The sequence below is a fragment of the Neoarius graeffei genome, chromosome 19 (assembly GCF_027579695.1).
Source record: "Neoarius graeffei isolate fNeoGra1 chromosome 19, fNeoGra1.pri, whole genome shotgun sequence".
NCBI lineage: Eukaryota > Metazoa > Chordata > Actinopteri > Siluriformes > Ariidae > Neoarius > Neoarius graeffei.
The window spans coordinates 42138996-42163913 of record NC_083587.1 but is presented as its reverse complement, the minus strand read 5'-3'; the positions used below and the strand labels follow the sequence as shown (position 1 = coordinate 42163913).

Here is a 24918-nt window from a genome sequence, read left to right as displayed (position 1 = left end):
TTTAGTGAATCGTTTAGTGAATCATTTAGTGAATCGTTCAATGAATCATTTAGTGAATCATACCATTAATCCTGGTGCTTAATAATAAATTACCAACAGCTAGATTATGGTATATTTCCAAATTATTACAATCACTTACCACATTACATAACTTTTATATGCACCCTTTTGAATTCGAGGGAGATTGGGGACTTCATATATTGTTCACACAAATAAACACAGTTTGTTTAATAAATGAATTTATTATAACAAAGATAAAAATAATAAATCAATATATACAAGCAGTGAGGTGTGTATATACATGTGTGGTGTGTGTATGGCCTAGCTTGTTGCTAGCTAAAACAAAGGAATGTTATCTAAATAGAACAAAGGATTAGCTCTGTTGCTAATGTGTGCTTGTGTGTGGGGGGGGAAGGACTTGACCATGTGTTTAGCCTCATGTAGCTAACTACACGTGGTGGAGGCCTAGATTAGCCTTGTGTTGCTAGTGTGTGTTTGTGAAAGGACTTGACCATGTGTTTAGCCTCGTGTAGCTAACTACACGTGGTGGAGGCCTAGATTAGCCTCGTGTTGCTAGTGTGTGTTTGTGACTGGCTACGTGGCCTGAACAAAAACTAGCTTGTGGATTTCTAGCTGAGGTGTGGTTTATCAGGCCTGATGGCCTGCTGAGCACATGTTAGGCCTTGATTAGCTTTGTGTTGCTAAGCAGACAAAGGGAAGCTGTAGCTAACCCACTAGCTCATAACCATACTGAATCCACTGAAATCTTGATGAGATCAAGATGTATAATGATGAAATTAAAATGTTAGTAAGAATAAGAGAAAAAGAGAGAAGCATGCACCGCCTATCTATTAAACAATTGAGAGAACATAGAACCAAAATAAATCAACACGCTGCGTGTCTAACAGTGTAACAGATAAACCTGGGTTTAAATTCACACTATTTCAAATAAAAGCAAATTCCTAAGACTATCCTAATTATGCCCAAATGCCAAAATCTTACTTAATCCTGCCTTCAGCAAGATATGAAGAACTATTCGCCGGTGTAGTTTCGGGCCTCGCCGTGGGAGCACGTGAGCCGCTCGTGATGGAGGCGTAGAAAACTTTCGGGTCCAGCGGAGCACTTGGGTGGTTCCCGTGGAAAGCAGAGGATTCTTGGTCCGAACCTCAGCGTTCGTGAGGAAAAGTCTCTGATCAGAATAAGATGCACAGCGCTTTTGAGTTAAAAAGGATTCAATCGCTTCTTAACTTTTAACTGCCTGGGCTGCAGTCGTGATGTCACTTCTTATGCGAAGACACCGGTTGTAACTCAGGGTGAGTTTAAGGATCGCGCTATTCTGGACTTTTACCTTGGCCAGTGGTTAGGCACAGAACGCGCTGGATGGTGAATCTTGCAAGAAAGAAGTGTTTTCGGGTTGGAGAGCATCTCTTTATGCGTCCAGACTCCACGGAAACCGGACGCGAGAGACAAAAATGGCGGAGCTTCCGCTTGGACTTATGCGCGCATGGCGGACTGACGTAGATGATCCCGCCCACGCGTGACGTAGGTCAAGCGGAAGTTGCCTGGGAATTGTAGTTCTGACACAAGATGGCGGCATGATACCTACAATTCTTCAAGGTAAACCATCAAGCACCAAATGACATCATCACTGGTCATGTTGTTTCTAGGACTGCTTGGGCCTGAAAGGGGAAAAGTAATCATTATTTTCCAGTATCACATACCACTGATGTATTTTTATTCTACAGTAAATGTCAAAGAAAATACCAGAACACAACAGCAAATTAGATCCACCATCATTGACCATCTTCAGAGGATTTTGTTTAACTGGAAGCTCAGTGGATTTCTAGAATCAGTAGAGTTTGCATGCAAGTTGGTCAAAAAATCCATCTCAAAGTAAACACATTTGTCAGTGTTCCCTGTACTGTGCTAACTTGCAAAATGCTTTCAAAAACTGATAATTATTTCATTGTCTTCTATAAGGCAGGACTGACTGTAAGAATGTAAGCATGTTTTAGGATGACATGAGGTGTAGGCACAAGAGAAGGCATTTCATTCCTTAATTTGTGTCTTAGGGATGTGATGGCTGCACAATCACAAATTTAACTTTTCCACTCACAAGTTCGCAATGTCCAATGCAGTGTTGTAGTCGAGTCACTAAACCTCGAGTCCAAGTCCATTCTCGAGTCCCCAGTGTTCAAGTCCGAGTCAAGTCCAAGTGATTAAAAAAAATTTTGTGTCGAGTCCGAGTCGAGTCCACTATTGATCCGAGTCGAGTCCGAGAACAAGACTCCAACCACACCATTTGGCAGTGGCTGTTTTGGCACCATTAACGTAAGTTTGTTCCTGAACATGACATATGAACAGGTGAATGTGCATTCTCTTTGTTAGGGAGTGTGAAGTATTCTGTCAGAGATGGTTGGGAGATGGATGTAAGTGCATAAGGTGCGTTTATTAACACAAGGGAAGACAGGTAAACAATCCAGAACAGCAGGCAAAATTATAAAACAGTGAAACAGGCAATAGCCCGAGTGAGGCACAAACAGGCTATTGTAGACTCGGCAGACTCAAAGACAAGAAACAGGAAATCAGGGATCAGGAAACCAAACAAGGAAATAAGGCTCGGTAATGTGTCAGCAACACAACTCAATACTTCGTGCAAAGTAAGTGCATTTTCACAGTTTTTATATTGGCGTGCTGATTGCGCCTTACGGCACGGTGGTGTAGTGGTTAACGCTGTCGCCTCACAGCAAGAAGGTCCGGGTTCAGGCCCCGTGGCCAGCGAGGGCCTTTCTGTGTGGAGTTTGCATGTCCTCCCCGTGTCCGCGTGGGTTTCCTCCAGGTGCTCCGGTTTCCCCCACAGTCCAAAGACATGCAGGTTAGGTTAACTGGTGACTCTAAATTGACTGTAGGTGTGAATGGTTGTCTGTATCTATGTGTCAGCCCTGTGATGACCTGGCGACTTGTCCAGGGTATACGCCACCTTTCGCCCATAGTCAGCTGGGATAGGCTCCAGCTTGCCTGCGACCCTGTAGAAGGATAAAGCGGCTAGAGATGATGAGATGAGATGAGATGAGGAAACCAAACAAGGAAATAAGGCTGGGTAATGTGTCAGGAATACAACTCAATACTTCGTGCAAAGTAAGTGCATTTTCAGTTTTTATATCGGCATGCTGATTGCGCTTTATGGCACGGTGGTGTAGTGGTTAGCGCTGTCGCCTCACAGCAAGAAGGTCCGGGTTCGAGCCCCGTGGCCGGCGAGGGCCTTTCTGTGTGGAGTTTGCATGTTCTCCCTGTGTCCGCGTGGGTTTCCTCCGGGTGCTCCGGTTTCCCCCACAGTCCAAAGACATGCAGGTTAGGTTAACTGGTGACTCTAAATTGACCGTAGGTGTGAATGTGAGTGTGAATGGTTGTTTGTGTCTATGTGTCAGCCCTGTGATGACCTGGCAACTTGTCCAGGGTGTACCCCGCCTTTCGCCCATAGTCAGCTGGGATAGGCTCCAGCTTGCCTGCGACCCTGTAGAAGGATAAAGCAGCTAGAGATAATGAGATGAGATGAGATGATTGCGCCTTAATCCTGTGCAGGTGTGAGTTGTTTACAGCGCACGCGCACGAGAGTCTGCTTGGCGCGCACGCTGTCCAGAGCGCGCCCAAGAGTCTATCTGATGCATGCACCAAGGCGCGCAGGTGTGACACTCTTACACGAAATTAGTACAAAATTAATGTAGATATAAATATCTTATGCCAAATTATTATGGCATGGTGCCAAAGAAATAAAGAAAAAATCCGAGTCCTCATCTCCATTTTCTGAGTCCTAATGCAGTTAATGCATGAGTCCGAGTCCAAGTCTGAGTCATCAGTGCTCAAGTCCACATCAAGTCACGAGTCCTTAAAATTAGAGCACGAGTCGGACTCAAGTCTGAGTCCTGGACTCGAGTACTACAAGCCTGGTCCAATGTATATTTTAACAGCAGGTAAATATTACAAGGTGCTATTTTTTAACACTTGGAATTATCAACAATGCACTTGTTCGACATCAATGTTTAATCAAATCAAATTCTAACAACTGCAACAACTTGAACAACCTGAACCGAAAGTGGGACCCAGAAGTGTTACCATAATGGTGGTTAGATGTACAGTGTCTTGAAAAAGTATTCATCCCTCTTGGTGTTTGTCCTGTTTTGCTGCGTTACAAGCTGGAATTAAAATGGATTTTTGGAGGGTTAGCACCATTAGATTTACAAAACATGCCTACCACTTTAAAGGTGAAAATTGTTGTTTAATTGTGACACAAATAATAATTAAGATGGAAAAACAGAAATCTGGAGTGTGCATAAGTATTCAAAGATCCACAGTGGAGATGGGAGTATCTGTCCATAGGACCACTTTAAGCTGTACACTCCACAGAGTAGGGCTTTATGGAAGCGTGGCCAGAAAAAAGTCATTGCTTAAGGAAACACGTTTGGAGTTTGCCCAACAGCATGTGGCAGACTCCCCAAACAGATGGAAGAAGATTCTCTGGTCAAATGAGACTAAAATTGATCTTTTTGGCCATCATGGGAAATGCCATGTGTGGTGCAAACCCATCACCCTGAGAACGCCATTCCTACAGTGAAGCATGGTGGTGGCAGCATCATGCTGTGGGGATATTTTTCATCTGCAGGGACAGGAAAGCTGGTCAGGACTGAAGGAAAGATGGATGGCACTAAATACAGGGCAATTCTGGAGGAAAACCTCTTTGAGTCAGCCAGAGGTTTGAGACTGGGACAAAGGTTCAAGTTCCAGCAGGAAAACGACCCGAAACATACTGCTAAAGCTCCACTGGAGTGGTTTAAAGAGAAACATTTAAATGTCTTGGAATGGCCTAGTCAAAGCCCAGACCTCAATCCAACTGAGAATCTGTGAGATAACATGAAGATTGCTGTACACCAACACACCCCATCTAACTTGAAGGAGTTGGAGCAGTTCTACCTTGAAGAATGGGCAAAAATCCCAGTGGCTAGATGTGCTAAGCTAAAAGAAACATACCCCAAGAGACTTGCAGCTGTAACTGTAGCAAAAGGTGGCTCTACAAAGTATTGACTTTGGGGGTGAATACCTATGCACACTCCAGATTTCTGTTTTTCCATTTTAATTATTGTTTGTGTCACAATAAAACAACAATTTTCACCTTTAATAATAATAATAATAATAATAATAGTAATAATAATAATAAGTTAAACTTATATAGCGTCTTTCAAAAAACCCAAGGACGCTTTACAATTATAAACAAAGGAAAAAAATAGATAATAAATAAATAAATAAATAAATAAATAAATAAATAAAAAGTAAAAAGTCCACCAAGTAGGGGTCAGGATGTAATTCCCGTGGTGTAGCAGCCACAGTCCCACCAAAAGGCACATGAAAACAAGTCCCACATCTCCAGCACCGCCGCCGTGACGCCATCAGCAACATCGCTCAACACCACGCCATGGATCCGCAAAGCGAGCAGAGAAGCTCTGCCACGCAGAGCGCTGGTGTGTCCCAAACCGCCTGCACAGCCGCCACGACACCACTGAGCAACATCGCTCGGGACATCACGCCAAGCATTAAAGCGCAGAGCGCTGGACAACCACAATGTAAAATGAGCAACGAGCTCACTGCAGTCCACAGCTGGGAGTGCAGGCATCACCCACAGCGAACCAAGGCCTGGAGGGAACCGACGCCCAAAACTGGGTCTGGAGCTACACCACCACCGGCGGACAAAACACTCAAAACAAACATCAAACTACACAAACACACAGAAAAAAATAGAAAAAGAAATAAAATAAAATAAAAAAGCTCCGGTGAGAAGCGGCAGCCAGAACGCGCACGACGTACTCTCAACCAGAAACGGAAACGAAGGCAGTCAACTTTAAAGTTGTAGGCATGTTTTGTAAATCAAATGGTGCTAACCCCCCAAAACATCATTCTCATTCCAGCTTGTAATGCAGCAAAACAGGACAAACACCAAGGGGGATGAATACTTTTGCAAGACACTCTAACTCTGAGAGAAAGAATATTCCTCCCTACATTTGTGCACTTTGCTATCTCTTACTTAAGGTCACAACTTGCGAGCTAGCTTGTTAAGGTAGGCGAGGGGTGGACGTGCCGATTAGGCCAGGAAAATTGGTAAATTAGCTGGTATTTTTAAAGGGCATTATATACAGTATATAATTAAATGGGGAAACTTATCTCAGAAAGGGAATAGCTGTAAACACATTTTCAGCCATGAAATTTGAAACATTAAGCTGATGCCTTTTCAGTTCATGCCATGCTTTTAAAGTCAAAGAAAACCCAAAAATAAATGCCAGTTGCCGATCACAGAAGCAACAATTCATCCATTTTAAAAGTTCTGATGTTGCTAAAAATAGGCTTACCTGGACGCAACCATTTGTACTGAAACCAGATATCCACTTGTGACGTAACCAGCACACTAGCATGTTGTTTCCCTTAGTAACACAGAGCCATCAAATAAAGGCTTCTAGTTCTAATTCTAAAAAAAAAAAACAAATCCCCCGGTACCACTGCTCTGTCTCTCTCTCTCTCTCTCTAAGAGTGTGTGTGTGTGTGTGTGTGTGTGTGTGTGTGTGTGTGTGTGTGTGTGTGTGTGTGTGTGCGTGCGTGTACGTGTTCATTGGTTTAGATGGGTTAAACGCAGAGAAAGAATTTCACTGTGCTGTCATGTATATTTGATAAATAAAGGTTTCTAATTCTAAAAATCAAATCAGAATTTTTTTTAACCATGTGATTTTTACTGGCAACAAAATCTGTGAATCAACAAACTTCACTTTTATGAAGTTTAAATCTCACTCGGCAAGATAATGCATATGTAGTACTGACACAGATACTCGAAAACAATGGCGGTTGAGATGGCAATGTGATTCACGCCATCTCAAAAGATTGCTTTTCTCAGTGAATAAAAACAAACAAAAGCATGTTACATAAAAATACAAGGGAAAATTAAATTTGAAAAATAAAAAAAACCAACAAAAAAACTCTAGTGTTGTAGCATTTATAGCAAAAGGCTCCCAAAGGCTGGGTATATGTCTCCTCTCTGTTTACCTGTGTGTGTGTGTGTGTGTGTGTGTGTGTGTGTGTGTGTGTGTGTGTGTGTGTGTGTGTGTGTGTTCACTTCTTCAATGATTGGGTTTATTTTTACAGCCAAACACTTGACATCTTCAAGGTTGTTTACAACAATTTAGAAGCGATGTGTCCACTAGATCCACTAGCCTCCGTAAGTCATGCAGCCCGTAAGTGACATCACAATCATGAATTATCTCAAGATTTGAACCTTGGATAAAGTAAGATGGCAGCATCCAGGGACATTGTTTTTCTTTTAAAATAAAGTCTGTACAAAGTATACAGGTAGAAATATGAGCAAGTAAACACACACACGTATATACATATCTATCTATCTATCTATCTATCTATCTATCTATCTATCTATCTGTATATATATATATATATATATATATATATATATATATATATATATATATATATACATATATATATATATATATGTGTGTGTGTGTGTGTGTGTGTGTGTATGTATATATATATATATATATATATATATATATATATATATATATATATATATATATATATATAATTTTTTTTTTACTATGTGTGATTAGTTATTTGCTCAATATTAATTAGGGTAGCATGGTGGTGTAGTGGTTAGCACTGTCACCTGACAGCAAGAAGGTTCTGGGTTCAAGCCCAGTCGCTGATGAGGGCCTTTCTGTGTGGAGTTTGCATGTTCTCCCCATGTCTGTGTGGGTTTCTTCCGGGTGCTCCGGTTTCCCCCACAGTCCAAAGACATGCAGGTTAGGCTAATTGGTGGCTCTAAATTGACTGTGAATGTGAATGTTTTTTTGTCTCTATGTATGTCAGCCTTGCGATGATCTGGCGACTTATCCAGGGTGTACCCCGCCTCTCATCCATAGTCAGCTGGGACAGGTTCCAGCTTGCCTGCGACCCTGCACAGGATAAGTGGTTACAGATAATGGATGAATGGATCAATATTAATTAACCCCAATCTCAGATTATATAATCTGTGGGAGAAAAGAAAGCCATTCTGAACAAAATACGGAAAATAGATCAGGAAAAAAATCAGGTGCTCTAAGCTGGTCAACACGTCTGGATGTAAATATCAGGAAATGAAAGCTGAAATGCTGATCTATCATCTCATATTCAGATCTTGATCTCAAACACAAATGTTTTCATTATATAGCAAAAAAAAAACCTAGCTGTTCCAATACTTTCAGATGGGACTGTAATAGATTTTATTGAAGGGATATTCCTCTGTGCACCATCACTCTTGTGGAGGATGGCCCCATGTAGACAGTCAAAGGACACACTTCGAAGATGGCTCTGGACACAGTTTTGCTGCGATGGTTTAGGACTACCATTGTCATTCATGATAACTTTAGGAACGCAGTTGTCATGAACAGTCTTGTGCTCAAGTCTCCTTCAGTGAGCAACTGATAACTTCAGCAACATAGACTTCATGTTAAACTATAATGAATTTGCTGGTTGCACAACTGTACTTTGTGACTATATACCATAGGACACAGCTATAGAATCAAGTTATTTATAATCATACATATATGTTATTTACCAGCTGGGAGGTCCGTATCGTGAAATACCGTGACCGAAGTCTTGAAAGTACTGAGCGAGGCCCTCTGGGCCGAGGTCAGTATTCAAGGCCGAGGTCACGGTATTTCACCATACGGACCGACCTTAAGCTGGTAAATAATATATATATATATTTTTCTTTACCAAATTCTAACAGAAAATGAGGGCGCCCGAAAGGGAAAACCGAGCCGAGCTGAGCCGCCATTTTGAATCCTCATTCACGGCTGTAATGCAAATTGCTTCCTCCTCGGTATACAAGTGCACTTCCATGGCAGGAAAAAAAAACTACATTTTGCCGCCTATGTAGTCCCCTATTTATACAAAATTGAGTAATTCAGGATTCAGTCATGTTTTTGCTCGGCGTTAGCAACAGGTAGAGGTTTTTAGCTTTCTCCTGAAATGTTTTCTTTTATTTCTTCTTCCTCAGGGTAGAAAAACTCGCTTTCGCTGTGAACACTGTCGTTATCGCCATCCATGATGTAAAATTAATGCTATTATGCTGAGAAATGCTGGCAAAAATTTATAAGATTTTTGATAAAAATCTTATAAATAAATCTTATAAAAAAGATAAATGTTGACAAAAATTGCTACTATGTTTGTTGTTGTTGTGAATGAGCAAGTCGCCAGAGGTCCGTAACTGGGGTCCGTAGGATACGGACCCGCTTGCCAGCCAATCAGAGCGCAGGATTTGACGAAAACCGCACCGCAAAAAAAATAATATCTGTTATCACCTAAATGAGGATGGGTTCCCATTTGAGTCTGGTCCCTCTCAAGGTTTTTTCCTCGTGTCGTCTGAGGGAGTTTTTCTTTGCCACCATCACCTCAGTCTTGCTCATCAGGGATAAATAAATTTATAAGGGATAAAATTATTTTACATGTTTAAAGTCTTTATTTTTTTTCTGTACACCTGTTTTGCAACAATGTCTGTTGTTAAAAGTGCTATGCAAATAAACTTACTTGACTTGACTTGACTATGCATCGAACAGGCTTCAAATAGATCGAATTGAAATTATTACTTTGGAGTATATTAGATGTAAACAAAATTCAGTAATACGCAAACAAGATTATTAGTGTCCTGTTTACTAAATTTTATTGTGACAAAGTTTCTCTTTATACAACTAAATTTGTTGCTTATTGATTCTCCTGAGTTAAACCTTAAACCTTTAATCAAGACCAAATCCTTTTACAAATGCACGCTCATAAACAAAAAGCCAATCAGGATGTGACCTTATTATTCCCAATTGCTTATTTCCAGCAACATTTAAGCTTCATGGCTTATGCTGGAAGCATGTTGTACTTTCTGAAATGTACTCAAATTACTGTAAGACAAACAAATGGATTTCCGCAATAGCCCAAGCACTAATCTTTTACATTTAACTTTTTAATAGCTTCAGTGTAATATGTACTATTACTGAATGTGCTGCTTTAGAATATTTGCAGTCTACAAAAAAAAGATGTGTTTTATTTCATACAACTTAAAATGTTTTCACTAAAGGGTCTTGTGTATGTTGTGTTATAAATAAATAATAACAAACAAAATATTAATTAATAATAATTAAAATACCTCACAGCAATTTGTCAAGAAAACATTTGTTTTAATCCAATATAAAGTGAATGATTCATATTCATATTTGGAGAAACAAATATGCACTTTTTTATTATTATTTCAGAATAGCTGACATCGTATGAAATGTCTACTGATTTATCTTATCACTTTATTAAGCAAATACATGCTGCATGTTCCACCACAGATCAAAACGGGACCTTCATGGAATTTATAATGAATAATACATGCATTAGAGACCAAAAATTGCTGTTAAATCATCAATGCGCAGTAATACATTCAAAGACTGATTTGCTCTAATTAATGTGAACTTGACTTTCAATCTAAAGTTTGTCTTAAATATTGCTCATGAAAATATCCATCTTGTTTTATATTGTGCTGAAAATAGCATGATACCAGCATTAAGGCTATTATGTGCTATTATGAATTCAGAAATCCCTCACATCTCCCCTGTTGTTCAGAGACATGTCCTAACTGCTATATGATACACACAATGGAACAGCTATAACCATTTCCAGCTCTTTACAGCACACACTTATTTCCCATAAAGCTCATGCCTCTTAGCCTAAACATGACTGCAATCCAGAACTCACCATTATGTTAGTGTGCTTAACTGTTTACAACGCACACATGGCGTCTCTCATAAGGCTAGAGAAAGGGCTGGAAATTGGAAACATCTCATAAGCCGACTTGGAGTAAAGGAAATCGGCCACAAATGAGATCATGCATGCCAAGGAGAGTTTCACCATGGGGCAAAAAGGAAGAGGCAGATAAGAGCAAGGAGAAACCACTTAATGCTGCCTTACACGAATCTGTAAAGTGCGTGTGTGCATGTGCGTGCATGCGTGTGTGTGTGTTCATGATGTTCAGTGTTTTGATGGCTGCAAAAAAATGACAATGTGAGAACAGTCGGTTTAGTTCAAGATGTTTTCCTGCCATGACAAATTGTGTGTGTGTGTGTGTGTGTGTGTGTGTGTGTGTGTGTGTGTGTGTGTGTGTGTGTGTGTGTGTGTCTTAATATACTATTAATGTGCAATATTCAGAACGTTATCTTAAATGTGTTTTTTTTTTCATCTGGTTTATTAACAGCAGATTTATAAAAGGACTAATTAATAATTACCCTTTTTTATTTTCTTTCAGTGTGTGATTCATGGCTACTATATACTGTTTAGAGTCTTTTTCAGACTTTTTTCAGTCACCTTTTTCACCTTTTACTGTGTGCATACCGTACATATGTGTGTGTGTGTGTGTGTGTGTGTGTGTGAGAGAGAGAGAGAGAGAGAGAGAGAGAGAGAGAGAGACAGTATATGTGTGCATGGGTGTGTAGAAAGAACCATTACCGATATTCAATAGTTCATCTATCATACGGGCGTTAGAAGTGGTACACCTCAAACTATTAATCATGGCAGTCTCAGGGTATTGGATTCCAATGAAGCAACTCAACAACCTGAACTTAGGCTTCAAAGAGTTGCTTCACCTGAGCCTGTCAGAGCAGCCACTCCTCTTACTGACACACTCTGATTACACATTCCTACCACAAGATATTCATCGGAGATAAATGAGTTCAGCCCTATTAGAAAGAAAAACAAGGTCATCTGTTTGTAAAATTCTGCTTTATTAGAAAATAACAAAGAGGTGAAGGACTTGGCTTTTAGGATTATTTGCACTGGTTTGGAGTCTGAATAGATGTTAAGAAGATTTCAAGTGTGAGAATTATTGAACAACTTTTTTTTTTCCATTTTACTGCAATGAAATCACAATTATTGTTTAAACAGTCAGTTTCCCTTATCTCATCTCAAGTACTGACCATAAAAACAGTATTTAAGGAAAGAAGATGAAAAGTCGTTTCCGCTTGGTGATCTCCCTAATGGCTCAGGTCATGTAGCCAGGGATTAAAATCACACACACACACCCGCACACACACACACACACACACACACACACACACACAAATTATTGGATATCATTTCTGTAATATGAATTTTAATCCTGATTAGAGAAATTAGAGAGTGCGTAATGTTAGAAACACCGTGGCTCTCTTGAGTTCATTCTCATTCTCTATGGAAAAGTTTTTGGGGTTTTTTAATGCTGGTTAAAAGAATGGCAGTGTGCCATCAGGTGTGGACCACAGTCAGGAGGTAAGTTCACATTAACCAATAAATAAATAAATAAATTAATTAATTTAAAAAAAACCTGCCAGTCGAGAATCTTTCACACACAAGTTTTCTGTGTACACAGAAAATTCTTAATTTCCCTGAGGGAACCCTCCCAAAGGGATCAATAAAGTTTTATCTAATCTAATCTAATGTTCATATGGATGAGTCTGATGAATCTTTGATGAATATTTGATTTGGCAGAGGTTCTTAGACCAGATACCTTTTCTGACACAACTCTCCCCAGTCAATCCAGGCTTGGGACCAGCACTAAGTATGCACTGGCTTGTGCAACCCCAATGGCTGGGGTCCCCCCCAATCTGCATGTCTTTAAACTGTGGGAGGAAACCAAAGTACTTGGAGGAAACCCATACAGACCCAGGGAGAAAATGCAAACTCCACACAGAAAGGCTCCTGTTAGCCATGTAGTTCAAACCCAGAACCTTCTTGCTGTGAAGCAACAGTGCTAACCACTGCACCACCATGGATGAGTCTGATCAATAATCTGCATAATTTCTGTAAGAAAACAAACTGTAAACATTGAAAAAAAAAATCTAAGCAAGTTAAAATATCTACATTTCTCTCATTATGAGATTAGGATATAAGGATATAAATTATGTTCCTGTAGGACGATTTCAAATTTGAAATTAGAAAAAAGTGTCTAGAAATCAGGTTCTTATAATAATATGTAATATTCGATAAACTTGACTATATCCAAGATATGTTCACTTGATAAGATACAGTATAATTGCAGTGAAGAAACAGTTGGGATAATTAAAGTGGATTTAATTCTGTATTTCGGATAGCTGCGTGTATCATCTTTCAGCAGTAGGCGGAAAAACCGAGCAATACTTTACAACTGTATGGATTTCAATTACAGTAAATTGCAGAAGCTTCCTGTTCTTATTGTCTGAAATGATTTTTAGCATGCTGTACAAGTTATTTAACTACATAACTCTTACAGTACACTTCTAGTTTTGCTGCAAAAATATTTCAAATGACTGTATATAAAAATCATTACCATACAGAATATTACATATGTGAATTCTGTTATACAACATTGACTGTAAAAATAAATGTCACAAAAGTGATTATATGACATGATAAAATGCAGTTATGGGTTGTTACTAGGCAATAACAATGGTTAAGCATAACATATTGTCTTTTTTTTTCTTTGTATTATCACAGAACATTTTTTTAATGTTAATACAGTTCAACATTTTTTTTTTGTCAAAATGTTCCTCCTCAGCTGTATCTTCGACAGACATCTGGTTTTCAGTGTAATGTCATTTCCTCACAAACAGTGGAATTGTTCTGGCAAAATGAGCTGGACCACAAAATGGACTTCAAAAATCAGAATGCATCATGAATATATGAATTCGAATGAAACCATCTGAGTGAAAGCTTTAAGTGTAAGAGCTAATTATGTTTTTCCTGATGTTTAAAATAGCAAACTTTTTTTTGTGAGCTCAGACATAGCTGCAGAGTGCAGGAGTTATGTAGCAGAACACTTTATTAGATTTAACTTACACCAAAGTGGTTGGGACATATATTTACAGGCAGTAATATTTTGAATATTTGTCCTGTTCAAGTGTATATGTATGAGTCAGTAGAGTAGCTTTCTACACTGATGTCCAACCATGCAGAAGACTTTAAAATACTGTCTGTGTAAAATGTAAAATTTATGAATTTCCCCCTACACCCTGCTTGATTTATGTGAAATAATAATACACTATTTAATGCTTAAACATGGCTGCAAGCAATCCGTGGCTATCAAGATGTACAACGGAGTAATGGCTAGGGAAGACAAATCACCTCATGGACTGAGGATGCTTGTTTAAGGTTGCTTGGCAGATATATTAAACTATATGTAATTGTACACTTCATGCCAATGTGGCGAGAGAGACAGACAGAGAGAGAGAGAGAGAGAGAATATAAATGCACATACTTTAGATTTTTTTTTTTTAATGCTGGAGGTAAAATAAATCATTACCTGCTATTACATTACGAGTTCTTCCTTCAAATACTAATCAATGAAAATTGGATAGTTACTCTGAGACAGTTTCAATAATAAAATCATCTGATTTACGGAGAGCTCTTTGGAATTTGGTTCATCTCTGGTATGCATGGCAAAACTTTCAAAGGTTAAGGCCTTCCAGATTTGACCAATTTCCTTTTGGCGGCTGTGTCTGATACTTACCCAACCAAGATCAATTCAGCCAAAAGTGTTTTCCCAAGCAACTTAACTGAACACACAGTTAAAAGATCATTTTATCAACTGCAGAGGTTTTAGTTTTCTGGAGTGAGTGTTATTACAGAGACATACATCCTGGAATTTGATCCAGTAATGAAATCTCAGAAAGAAAAAAAAAGTCAAGTTAGGAACTTGAATATGGCTTTTCATGCATGTGTTGAGCTGTGAAGTTCTGACAGCCACATTTAATTAAAATTCATTAGTGTCAAGAATGTGAGAGAGAAGCAATGACTCTCTTCATTTAACAGTCTGTGAAACATTTTGCGAAACCTCAGCAAGGTAAACAAACAGAGAATGATCAGCACAAATAAAGCTGCTGTGTGGCCACCTGCTTTGCTAAATTATAATGCACACCGGTTACGGGCCAGGCATTCATGAATCCCACCCAAGTTATCTCTCATTCTCTTTTCTTCTTTTGCACTTCTTGCCCCTACTTGCCTGTGCCAAGAAAAACGCCTCGTCTAAATCTGATGATTCATATGCAATAACAGCTCCGGTGAAGCACAGGTGTTGAATTCTTTTTGGCACGCCATAAAACATTATATGCATGATTTGTGCAGCCACCGAGCTCTGTAATTTCATTTTCTTTCTTTCATTTCTCCTTCCTGACCACATGGTCGTTTCAGTCCTTTTATGAGAAGAGAGGCCCTCGGAGAGGATTTGAGGTGTGCCACTGGCCCCGTAGAGATCTTCCCCACCCTACTGAGCAAACTGTGGAGATGACTGCTACCCCAATGTGCCCCCATCACCACCACCACCACCTCACCCCCCACCCAATGCCAATCCAGTGCCTATCATTCAAACCCACATTAAAGATTTCTGACATCACACAGCTGAGCTTTCTTCCTCTCGCCCCAGGACAGAAAAAATAAACTTCCCATGGGGCATTTCAGAATGTCATTTTGTAGGGTGATCCCTGGAATCTGCTTCCCACAAAGACATAGGGGTTCAAATGAGAGAATGTAATGAGTTATTGTTATATGCATTACTATAATTAGTTCAAAAGTTCTTTCTTGGTTTTAACACAATTTAGAAAGTGAAGAAACCAATGCATTGCACATCAACTTGATTTGTATTGTAATAAAGAAAAAATATATTTTTATCGCTTACAATATTAATTATGTACATTTAAATGAATGTAAGTTATAATAAACTATAATAAATAGTATTCATTTCAAAATTAATGAGTATTTACATTAGTTGTATACCTGATATTAAAAAAAATGTAAACAGTGTAAAAGACACAATCATTTTTCCTGTCTTTTCCTGCATTTGCCCCCTTAATACTAAATCATTGTGATCAGTTAATTCTTTCCAGGTGTGTTTTTAACATGTACTGTATCTCTGCAATAGGAAACTTTGTTCAGACATCCAGCTCTTTGCTGTAATCACTCTAGTAAATGACCTAATAAAGACAAAGATACACATGTTCAATCTCGGCCAGTTCCATATTCCACTAAACACACTCTAATAGGGGTATGCTTCCCTCTCCTGGCTGCTCTAGAAAAATAAATAAATCAAAAATGTTCTGAACAGCTGAACAACGACTAACATACTGCATTACTTCTGTAGAAGAACTGGTTTCATATAGGATGTCGTACAAATTAGTGTATATTATAAATGCTGAAAGGAGATGAGCAGAGAAAAAGCAACAAGGAGCATGAAAAGAAAAAAATGAAAGTGGCAGTGCCAATGTGCACTGCATTAGAAAGTGAAAAGACAAGCTTTAAAATAAGTACAGTAGAACATATACAATGTACAACACAGAAATCAGTAGTTAAGCGTTACATGGAACCAATTATTGTCAAATAAGTTAGTGCTCATGTCCTCAATACTGGTCATCACTGGATGCTCTATTTGCTTCATGTCACGTCACATCCCTTTACAATTTAACAAAAATATGCACACAAGATAACGTTGCATGCTTGATGGTATGTGTGTGTGGAGAGAAGTGCGACAGATGCAATGTGACAAATATTGAAATCACCTATTTGGTTCATAATCTCTGACACCAGTCAGTAATAAACTATATGAAATCTAGAGCAGAATATCTGTAATGTAAATGTGAATATAAATGTGTTCATGTAAACTTGTTAAGGTAAACTTTTGAAAAAGACAGATTCGTGCTTCATTCAAAAATAAACAAAATCATTTTAGTATGGGCTTTAATATTTTATTATCCACTTTTTATACATGAAAAAGTAAAATGTGACCCACATATAATGTTGAGCCAGTAATCCAGTGCAATAAAAGGCTCATTGTTATTAACATGCTGCAAAATTGCAACTACAACTATCTCAAAGCAACCTATATGAACCTATATGGGTTCACAACTGTCAGTTGTGAAGACAGAGACCTTGGCGGAGTGTTGTGTGGGATGTGCTGTCATTTTTTCTTTTAATCAAAAAAGATATAAAATATACATTAGGTCACGAGAGTCCATCACAGAGAAAGCTGGTATATAAACAAAGCCAAGCTTTCCTGTTCAAGTGAGTTCAGGCCTCAAATAGCAGAGAGAGAGAGAGAGAGAGAGAGAGAAGAGAAAAAGTGAGAGCAGTCTCGCAGATCAAAGAAAATAACATGAGGGAGGATATGAGCTCTTAGAGGAGTAATATAGCAGCGATACCATCTGTTTTCATGCAGCAGGAAAAGGACAACAGAAACGGCCTTTTAGCCTGGGATAACAGCGCCCACAAATGCCTTATTAAGGAAGCCCCAATTTAATATGAGATTGGCCAACATTAAAGGGAGCCTCTGGAGAAGATCCCTCCCCTCGATATTAGGAGACATAACCCTTATATGACAAATAAATTTGAAGATTATTTCTTGAAAGGGCTGTCAATGTAATTTTTCCTCTGGTATTTTCAATTTTGAAGGTGGAACTGTGATTTTAAAAGAGAGAGAGAGAGAGAGAGAGAGAGAGAGAGAGAATCTATAGGCTGATTTCACAACTAATGTGAAATAAATGTGGTTTTGAGAAAAGGGAAGACGTCTTTATCATTACCATGTGCTCTGAAGAGTATAACACTGCGTTGTGGGATATGTATATTGGAATCTGTTCAGCTATTTATGGTAAACAGTATGCTGTTTAATTCATACAGTGCTTAGCAAAAGTATTCAAACCCCTTAAAATTCATCAGATTCATCTGAAATACAAATGACACTTACACCGATTGTTCCAGGCCATATTTTTTATAACGAACCAATATGCTCAAGCATATTTCCAAAGTAAAATGTATTATTTGTTACAGATCGGGGAAAAAAGATTGAAAAATACTGCTTGCATACTGTAAGTAGTCAACCCCTTCAGTCCCATTGATAGAACACATTCTGCTACAATAACAGCTTTAAGTCTGTTGGAGGTAAAATCCTACCAGCTTTGCAGACTGTTTAGGAGTCATTTTCACCCGTTCTTTCTTGGCAGATTTGCTCCAGGTTCTTCAGGTTGGTTAGAGGTTGTTTATTGACTATATAATTTTCAAACAGTGCCACAGATTCTCAACTGGATTCAGATCTGGACTTTGACTTGCCCATTGTAGAACATTCACTTTTTAAAAATTATTATTATTATTATTATTATTATTATTATTATTTTGTTAGTGGGCGGCACGGTGGTGTAGTGGTTAGCGCTGTCGCCTCACAGGAAGAAGGTCCGGGTTCGAGCCCCGGGGCCGGCGAGGGCCTTTCTGTGTGGAGTTTGCATGTTCTCCCCGTGTCCGCGTGGGTTTCCTCCGGGTGCTCCGGTTTCCCCCACAGTCCAAAGACATGCAGGTTAGGTTAACTGGTGACTCTAAATTGACCGTAGGTGTGAATGTGAGTGTGAATGGTTGTTTGTGTCTATGTGTCAGCCCTGTGATGACCTGGCGACTTGTCCAGGGTGTACCCCGCCCTTCGCCCGTAGTCAGCTGGGATAGGCTCCAGCTTGCCTGCGACCCTGTAGAAGGATAAAGCGGCTAGAGATAATGAGATGAGAATGAGATTATTATTATTATTATTATTTTGTTAACACTCCTGTATTGCTTTGGTCTTACGTTTGGGAACATTGTCCTGCTGAAAGGTGACATTTTTCTCAAGTTTTAGGGTGTGTGTGTGTGTGTGTTTTCAGACTGAAGCAAGTTCTTTTATAACATTTCTCTGTATTTCTCTGCATTCTCCCTTCAATTTTGACAATAGTCCCAGGTTCTGAGAATGAAAAGCATCTCCAGAGTATGATGCTGCCAGCACCATATTTCATTGTAGGGATGTTGCTATTTGAGGTATGGCTGCATTAAGTTTATACCATGGCCAATTATAAGTTAATTATGTCCTCATTAAGAAAATATCTTTCATGTCCTCCTTTCAGAACCCGGGGGTTTGAATACCTATACAACCAGCAATTTTCAGTTTTTGATTTTCATTGAAATACTTGTAGGCCAGAAATCCATTGTAAGAGAACATGGGTTTTTGTAATAAAAAAAAAAATCTGACAGGAATAATATGTGCTTTTCACGTTATTCAGACAAATCTGATCAATTCCCAGGGGGGCTGAATCCTTTTGCAAGCCCTGTAATTCTGAATCACTGTCTTGTTTTCTTTTGTATTTATACATTTCCCATTTAAACGGCTGGAATAAAGCATATTGACAACCAGAAATGTTGCTCTTTCTGATGTTGCTTTGTAATTATGACCTCATATTCTTTTGACAGCGACTCATCCCTTGTCACTCGGACAGATATGAGGATATGAATTCTAATCAGATCCCTGCATATCATCAGTGAACTGTTCATGCATCACAGAAGATTGAGGGTTCTTCTTTATTTACCATGCAACAGGCCTTATTGGATCCAGACTGAACTGCTTCAGAAGCCAGTGTGTTTCCTTCAGCATTCGATGTTTTATTTATCAGGGCCATGTGTTCTGCTGCATGGCCATTACAAGAGTATGTACCTTTCTGAATAATCAATAAATATTCATTTCATTATTTAGTATCTCATATGATAGGGGGGGCAGAAAAAAGGTAAAAATTTCCACAAATCCATCGCTGTTGATAAATCAGTTCCCTTTCAAAGTTAGGTAGGAAAAGTGCTGTGTGCATGTAAACAGCTCTGTGCATTGCTGAATACTATTAGTAGGCCATAAATATGGTACAGGTGTCTCTCTGGGACTATAATTCATTGAGCAGGCTGGCCAAGAAAGAACAGTAAATTCAGCAATATTAATTAACCCCCTGCTTTCTGGGCATTTCTAGGTCTGTATCTCAGTGACCCTGTAAACATCCGGCGGACGAGGTTGTCTGTGGCAGGGCACAAAGCGTGACGTCTCTCATTCAATGGAATGAGTTATTAAGAGTATTTTTTGGATAGATGGAAAAAATTGTAGCCAGGCTATTTAGTGTCATAAAGCTGGGCCGTAGTGGCAGACGGGCTCAGCGGGACAGGAGGCAATACCACTCCAATCAAATCTGAGATGGATGAAGGATGGGGCTGTCCACTCTGAATTTTTATATTGGGAAAGGGGCTGGGAGGGAATAATGCCATCCATGAGTGAATTAACCTCTCGCCAAGGATGGAGCAGACTCCTGTCATCTACCGTGGATGTAAGGGGAAATGAATGGCCAGACAGAGAGACCTTCTGCCTTATACTGAAGATCGGTCACTCTGAGTGGATCTGGCCTTAGTTATGGCAGCATTCAGGCAGTAAAATCTGCAGAAGTAGACAGCGTGTTCTGTGCATTTCTTTACATGGCTTTTGAAAGGGGATCTTTGAACATCCACATTACTCAAGGTGGACTGGACAAAGAGTTCTCATACATTTCGGCACGAGAACAAATATCCCAAGCAGCAATTCAAAGAGGAAACAAACAAGGTATGAAAATAAAGACTACTAGTCGGGAAATATATAAGGATGAGGTGGTTTATGAGCTTCTGAAATTAGTTTAGAAGAACGCAAGCTTGTGCTTAGTGATACACACACCCTGTGGCACAACAACGCGAGCGCGGTACGTCAAAGACCTGAGTTCCGCCTTTACCGGAAGTTGACCTGCTGCGCATGCGCGTGGTGGTGCTGCCTGGACACGGATGTAGCCGGAAGAGATGGTCGTTTAGCACCAAGTCCGTGTTCAGGTGTTCTGTAGCTAACAGCTTTGAGAACATGAAATATTAGCATTACTGTAGAACGAATGGAGAGAATTAGTGCTGGCGTTAGCGACTAAACCGGTGTCTGTTTTAAACTCGGAAGCGATAGAGTCAGCCTGCTGCTCTCAAGCCCGGAAGTTTTGTGTCGCCAGTTAGCTTTGAGCTTGTTTCACTGGTTCTGCTAAATGTTTCTCTTTCCATGTGATGAGGTGGCATGCGTGTCATGTTTGCGTGCCAGCTGTCTCTTCTGTATTTTGGTGAAAAAAAACAATATGATGATTGGACATTAGTCAGTGATCATGGCTGGCTTTCCAGCTTCTTGACAGGCCACTTGATTTTCTGAGAGCAGAGGAGTTGTTGTTGTTGTTCTTCCAGTCCTCTGATGCTTTCCACGAATCTGCCTACTGTCTTTAGTTCAGGTAAGCTACAGTTTCCAGCCAGCCAGAAAGAGCCATGCTCGAGCACGATTACAAAATTACTGTAAAACTCAAGTCCAAGCCCATCTGAACTCTCTTAGTAGTATGAATAAAAAAAAAAATCTCTCTGATTGATTTTTTTTTTTTACATTATATGACACAGATTTTGAATAAACCCACAACACATCTCACTACACCGATTTGTTCAACATCATACACTACTGTTCAAAAGTTTGGGGTCGCCCAGACAATTTTGTGTTTTCCATGAAAAGTCACTTTTATTTACCACCATAAGTTGTAAAATGAATAGAAAATATAGTCGAGACATTTTTCTGGCCATTTTGAGCATTTAATCGACCCCACAAACGTGATGCTCCAGAAACTCAATCTGCTCAAAGGAAGGTCAGTTTTATAGCTTCTCTAAAGAGCTCAACTGTTTTCAGCTGTGCTAACATGATTGTACAAGGGTTTTCTAATCATCCATTAGCCTTCTGAGGCAATGAGCAAACACATTGTACCATTAGAACACTGGAGTGATGCTGTAGTTGCTGGAAATGGGCCTCTATACACCTATGGAGATATTGCACCAAAAACCAGACATTTACCACATTAGCAATGTATAGAGTGTATTTCTGATTAGTTTAAAGTGCCATTCCACCATTGGATGTATTCTTTGGTATAAAATACAATATATTTTATGACATGACTAGACAGAGAAATCTTTTAGCTTCAAAATGATATATCAAACATAATTTTTTGACAACGACAAGTATATTGATTTTGCGACCAAAGTCACCTACCCTTTTAATTTCCGCGCGGTAGTGAAACGTGATGTCATCGGCAGGTTCCCCTTCTTGTGTACCACGTCACGTGTGACGTGGCACAGATTATCAGCAATGGCGGATAGAACGCGATTTCCACTTGTCGATTGCTGTGCCGATATTCACCATCGACCGTCTCCTTTGGGCATCACTTGCTATTTTCCTTCGCTTCTTTTCCGAAGCTGACAATCGCGTTCTATCCGCCATTGCTGATAATCTGTGCCACGTCACACGTGACGTGGTACACAAGAAGGGGAACCTGCCGATGACTTCACGTTTCACTACCGCGCGGAAATTAAAAGGGTAGGTGACTTTGGTCGCAAAATTAATATACTTGTCGTTGTCAAAAAATTATGTTTGATATATCATTTTGAAGCTAAAAGATTTCTCTGTCTAGTCATGTTGTCATAAAATATATTGTATTTTATGCCAAAAAATACATCCAATGGTGGAATGGCACTTTAAAGTGATCTTCATTGAAAAGAACAGTGCTTTTCTTTCAAAAATAAGGACATTTCTGTGAGTTGCTCCACTTCATTTCTTCTGACTACTAAGAGTTTTACATTAGAGAACAGTACCACCTTGTATCCACAGCACATTATTATAACCAAAATGTTCATTCGTTATGACCAAGTTTCTCAATATTTCAGCTATCATTTAGATTATTACATTTTGCCCACATCCCAAATGACCCCCAAACAATACTGCAGTCCTTTGTATATTAAGGACATGTCATGATGTTGATGATATCATTTGTAAATCCACAGGAGGCTACAGACACAATGAGTTCCAAATTCAGCTTAATCAACTATAACTCCCGAAAGCACATCTCCATCTCGATACCCTCCTCCACGGAGGCGATGTCCCCGCACATCAAATCCATAGAGGAGCTCCGAGTGCTAGGGGTGAACCTCAGCAGTTTCAACACTCCCACACAGTTCTTTATCTGCGTGACTGGAGTATTTCTCTTTTACCTCATCTACGGATACCTTCAGGTATGATTTTCAGTTCTCCCACCAGCACTGATACATATGAGTTTCTATTCTGATGGAGCACGTCTCTCACCTGTAAGGATTTGGTTAAATTAATTTCTATGGAAGTAGGGATGCATATAAACGCGTTCATTGACTCAACACAGATTTTGTACGTAAACACAGGATACACATGACTTCCAACCAAGCCATCGTTATATCTCTGATGTTTTCCGAACTTGCCAACAGAAGCTTGCAATAACCAGGAGTCTCATTTATCATCATGTGCATGCAGCAAGTTCTTATTCTGTGTGAAAGAGCTGCCATTACACACCGGAAAATTGGCATTTGTCACATGCAAGGCATGTTGGTGAATCCTACACAGTCAAAATCGCTACACATGATTACATAAAGATCTCATCTCATCTCATTATCTGTAGCCGCTTTATCCTGTTCTACAGGGTCGCAGGCAAGCTGGAGCCTATCCCAGCTGACTATGGGCGAAAGGCGGGGTACACCCTGGACAAGTCGCCAGGTCATCACAGGGCTGACACATAGACACAGACAACCATTCACACTCACATTCACACCTACGGTCAATTTAGAGTCACCAGTTAACCTAACCTGCATGTCTTTGGACTGTGGGGGAAACCGGAGCACCCGGAGGAAACCCACGCGGACACGGGGAGAACATGCAAACTCCACACAGAAAGGCCCTCGCCGGCCACGGGGCTCGAACCCGGACCTTCTTCCTGTGAGGCGACAGCGCTAACCACTACACCACCATGCCGCCTTGATTACATAAAGATAAACCACCAAATTGCCATATATCTGGTCAACAACTTTAATGGCTGTGTGTGTGTATAATATGTTGCTCCTCAAAAACCATTGATGATGTGAAAAGCCCTTATTACTGTTTTCCTTTCTACCGCTCGATTTGGAAACATAATGTATTGCAGTGTGAGAAATATGACTGGACATAAAATATGCGTCATTATTCAGCTTATAGTTGATTGAATAATGCCAGACCTGTCTCCAATTTTTCATTGAAATGTGCCTGTGGCAAAAACCCTGGAGTTAAAAGGACCCGAGTGTGCATGGGGATGCTGCTGCATTTTGTTGGCCTCCTCAAAAGTGAGGTGTGTTGCTGGCAGACATGAGCTAAAATTGCATTTGGCAATTGAAACCGCTCATCGCTCTCAGCAAAGAGGTTCCTGTACATCCTAAAACACTGCAAAAAAGCTGTGGGCACCAAATCTTCATGCAAGGCAACATCAGCTCATCTTTAGATCTGTCTTCATTATACATTTTGATTTTACTTTTCATTTCATTCACCTGCCTGCACCTTGTTGTGAGCACAATAGTCTACTTTTCTCCCACTAGCAGTGTCTGACATACTCAAACTAGTCCATCTGGTACCAACAACCATCCCATGATCAAAGTCACAGACTTAGAACTTTTCTTCATTCTGAAGTTCGATGTAAGCATTACCTGAAGCTCTTGAGCTGTATCCGCATGATTTTTTTTTTTTTTTGCATTGTTCTGTTGCCACATGCTTGGCTGATTAGATAACTGCATGAATGTGCAGGTGTTCCTGATAAAGTGGATGATGAGTGTATAAGGGTCTGTCTCAGAAACTGGGTACTGTGGGGGTACCCCACTAAATATACTCTCAGTCAATAAACCATACGGTTTTGACTGGTGATGTTGGTTTTAATTTGAAATAAAATGATGACAGAAATAATACAGATAAAACTAAATCTTTGATGTGAATATTCAGAATTTGGCAAAAATTCTGCAAATTTGTGGAGAAATGGCGGCTTGATCTGGGACATGATAAATGGTCGACTACATCGCATTCCCTTAAAAAGGTTGTAGTCCACTGAAAAGTCTACAGTTATCACTAATTGTATTTTAAGTTGTAACTTTATACACCTAAGGATTGGTGTGCTCACAGAATAATCA

The 24918-nt window shown here is 39.6% G+C and overlaps 1 protein-coding gene across 1 annotated transcript in view; it reads left to right on the top strand.

Annotated features, from left to right (window-relative positions):
• Positions 1-20660: 20660 nt before the first annotated feature.
• slc35b3 (solute carrier family 35 member B3) overlaps positions 20661-24918 on the top strand; it is a 38075-nt gene continuing 33817 nt past the window's right edge. The window contains exons 1-2 of the mRNA XM_060900087.1: positions 20661-21164; positions 22750-22977. Of these exons, the coding sequence (XP_060756070.1) occupies positions 22765-22977 (213 nt within the window). The 5' untranslated portion in view covers positions 20661-21164; positions 22750-22764. The remainder of the gene's footprint in view (positions 21165-22749; positions 22978-24918) is intronic.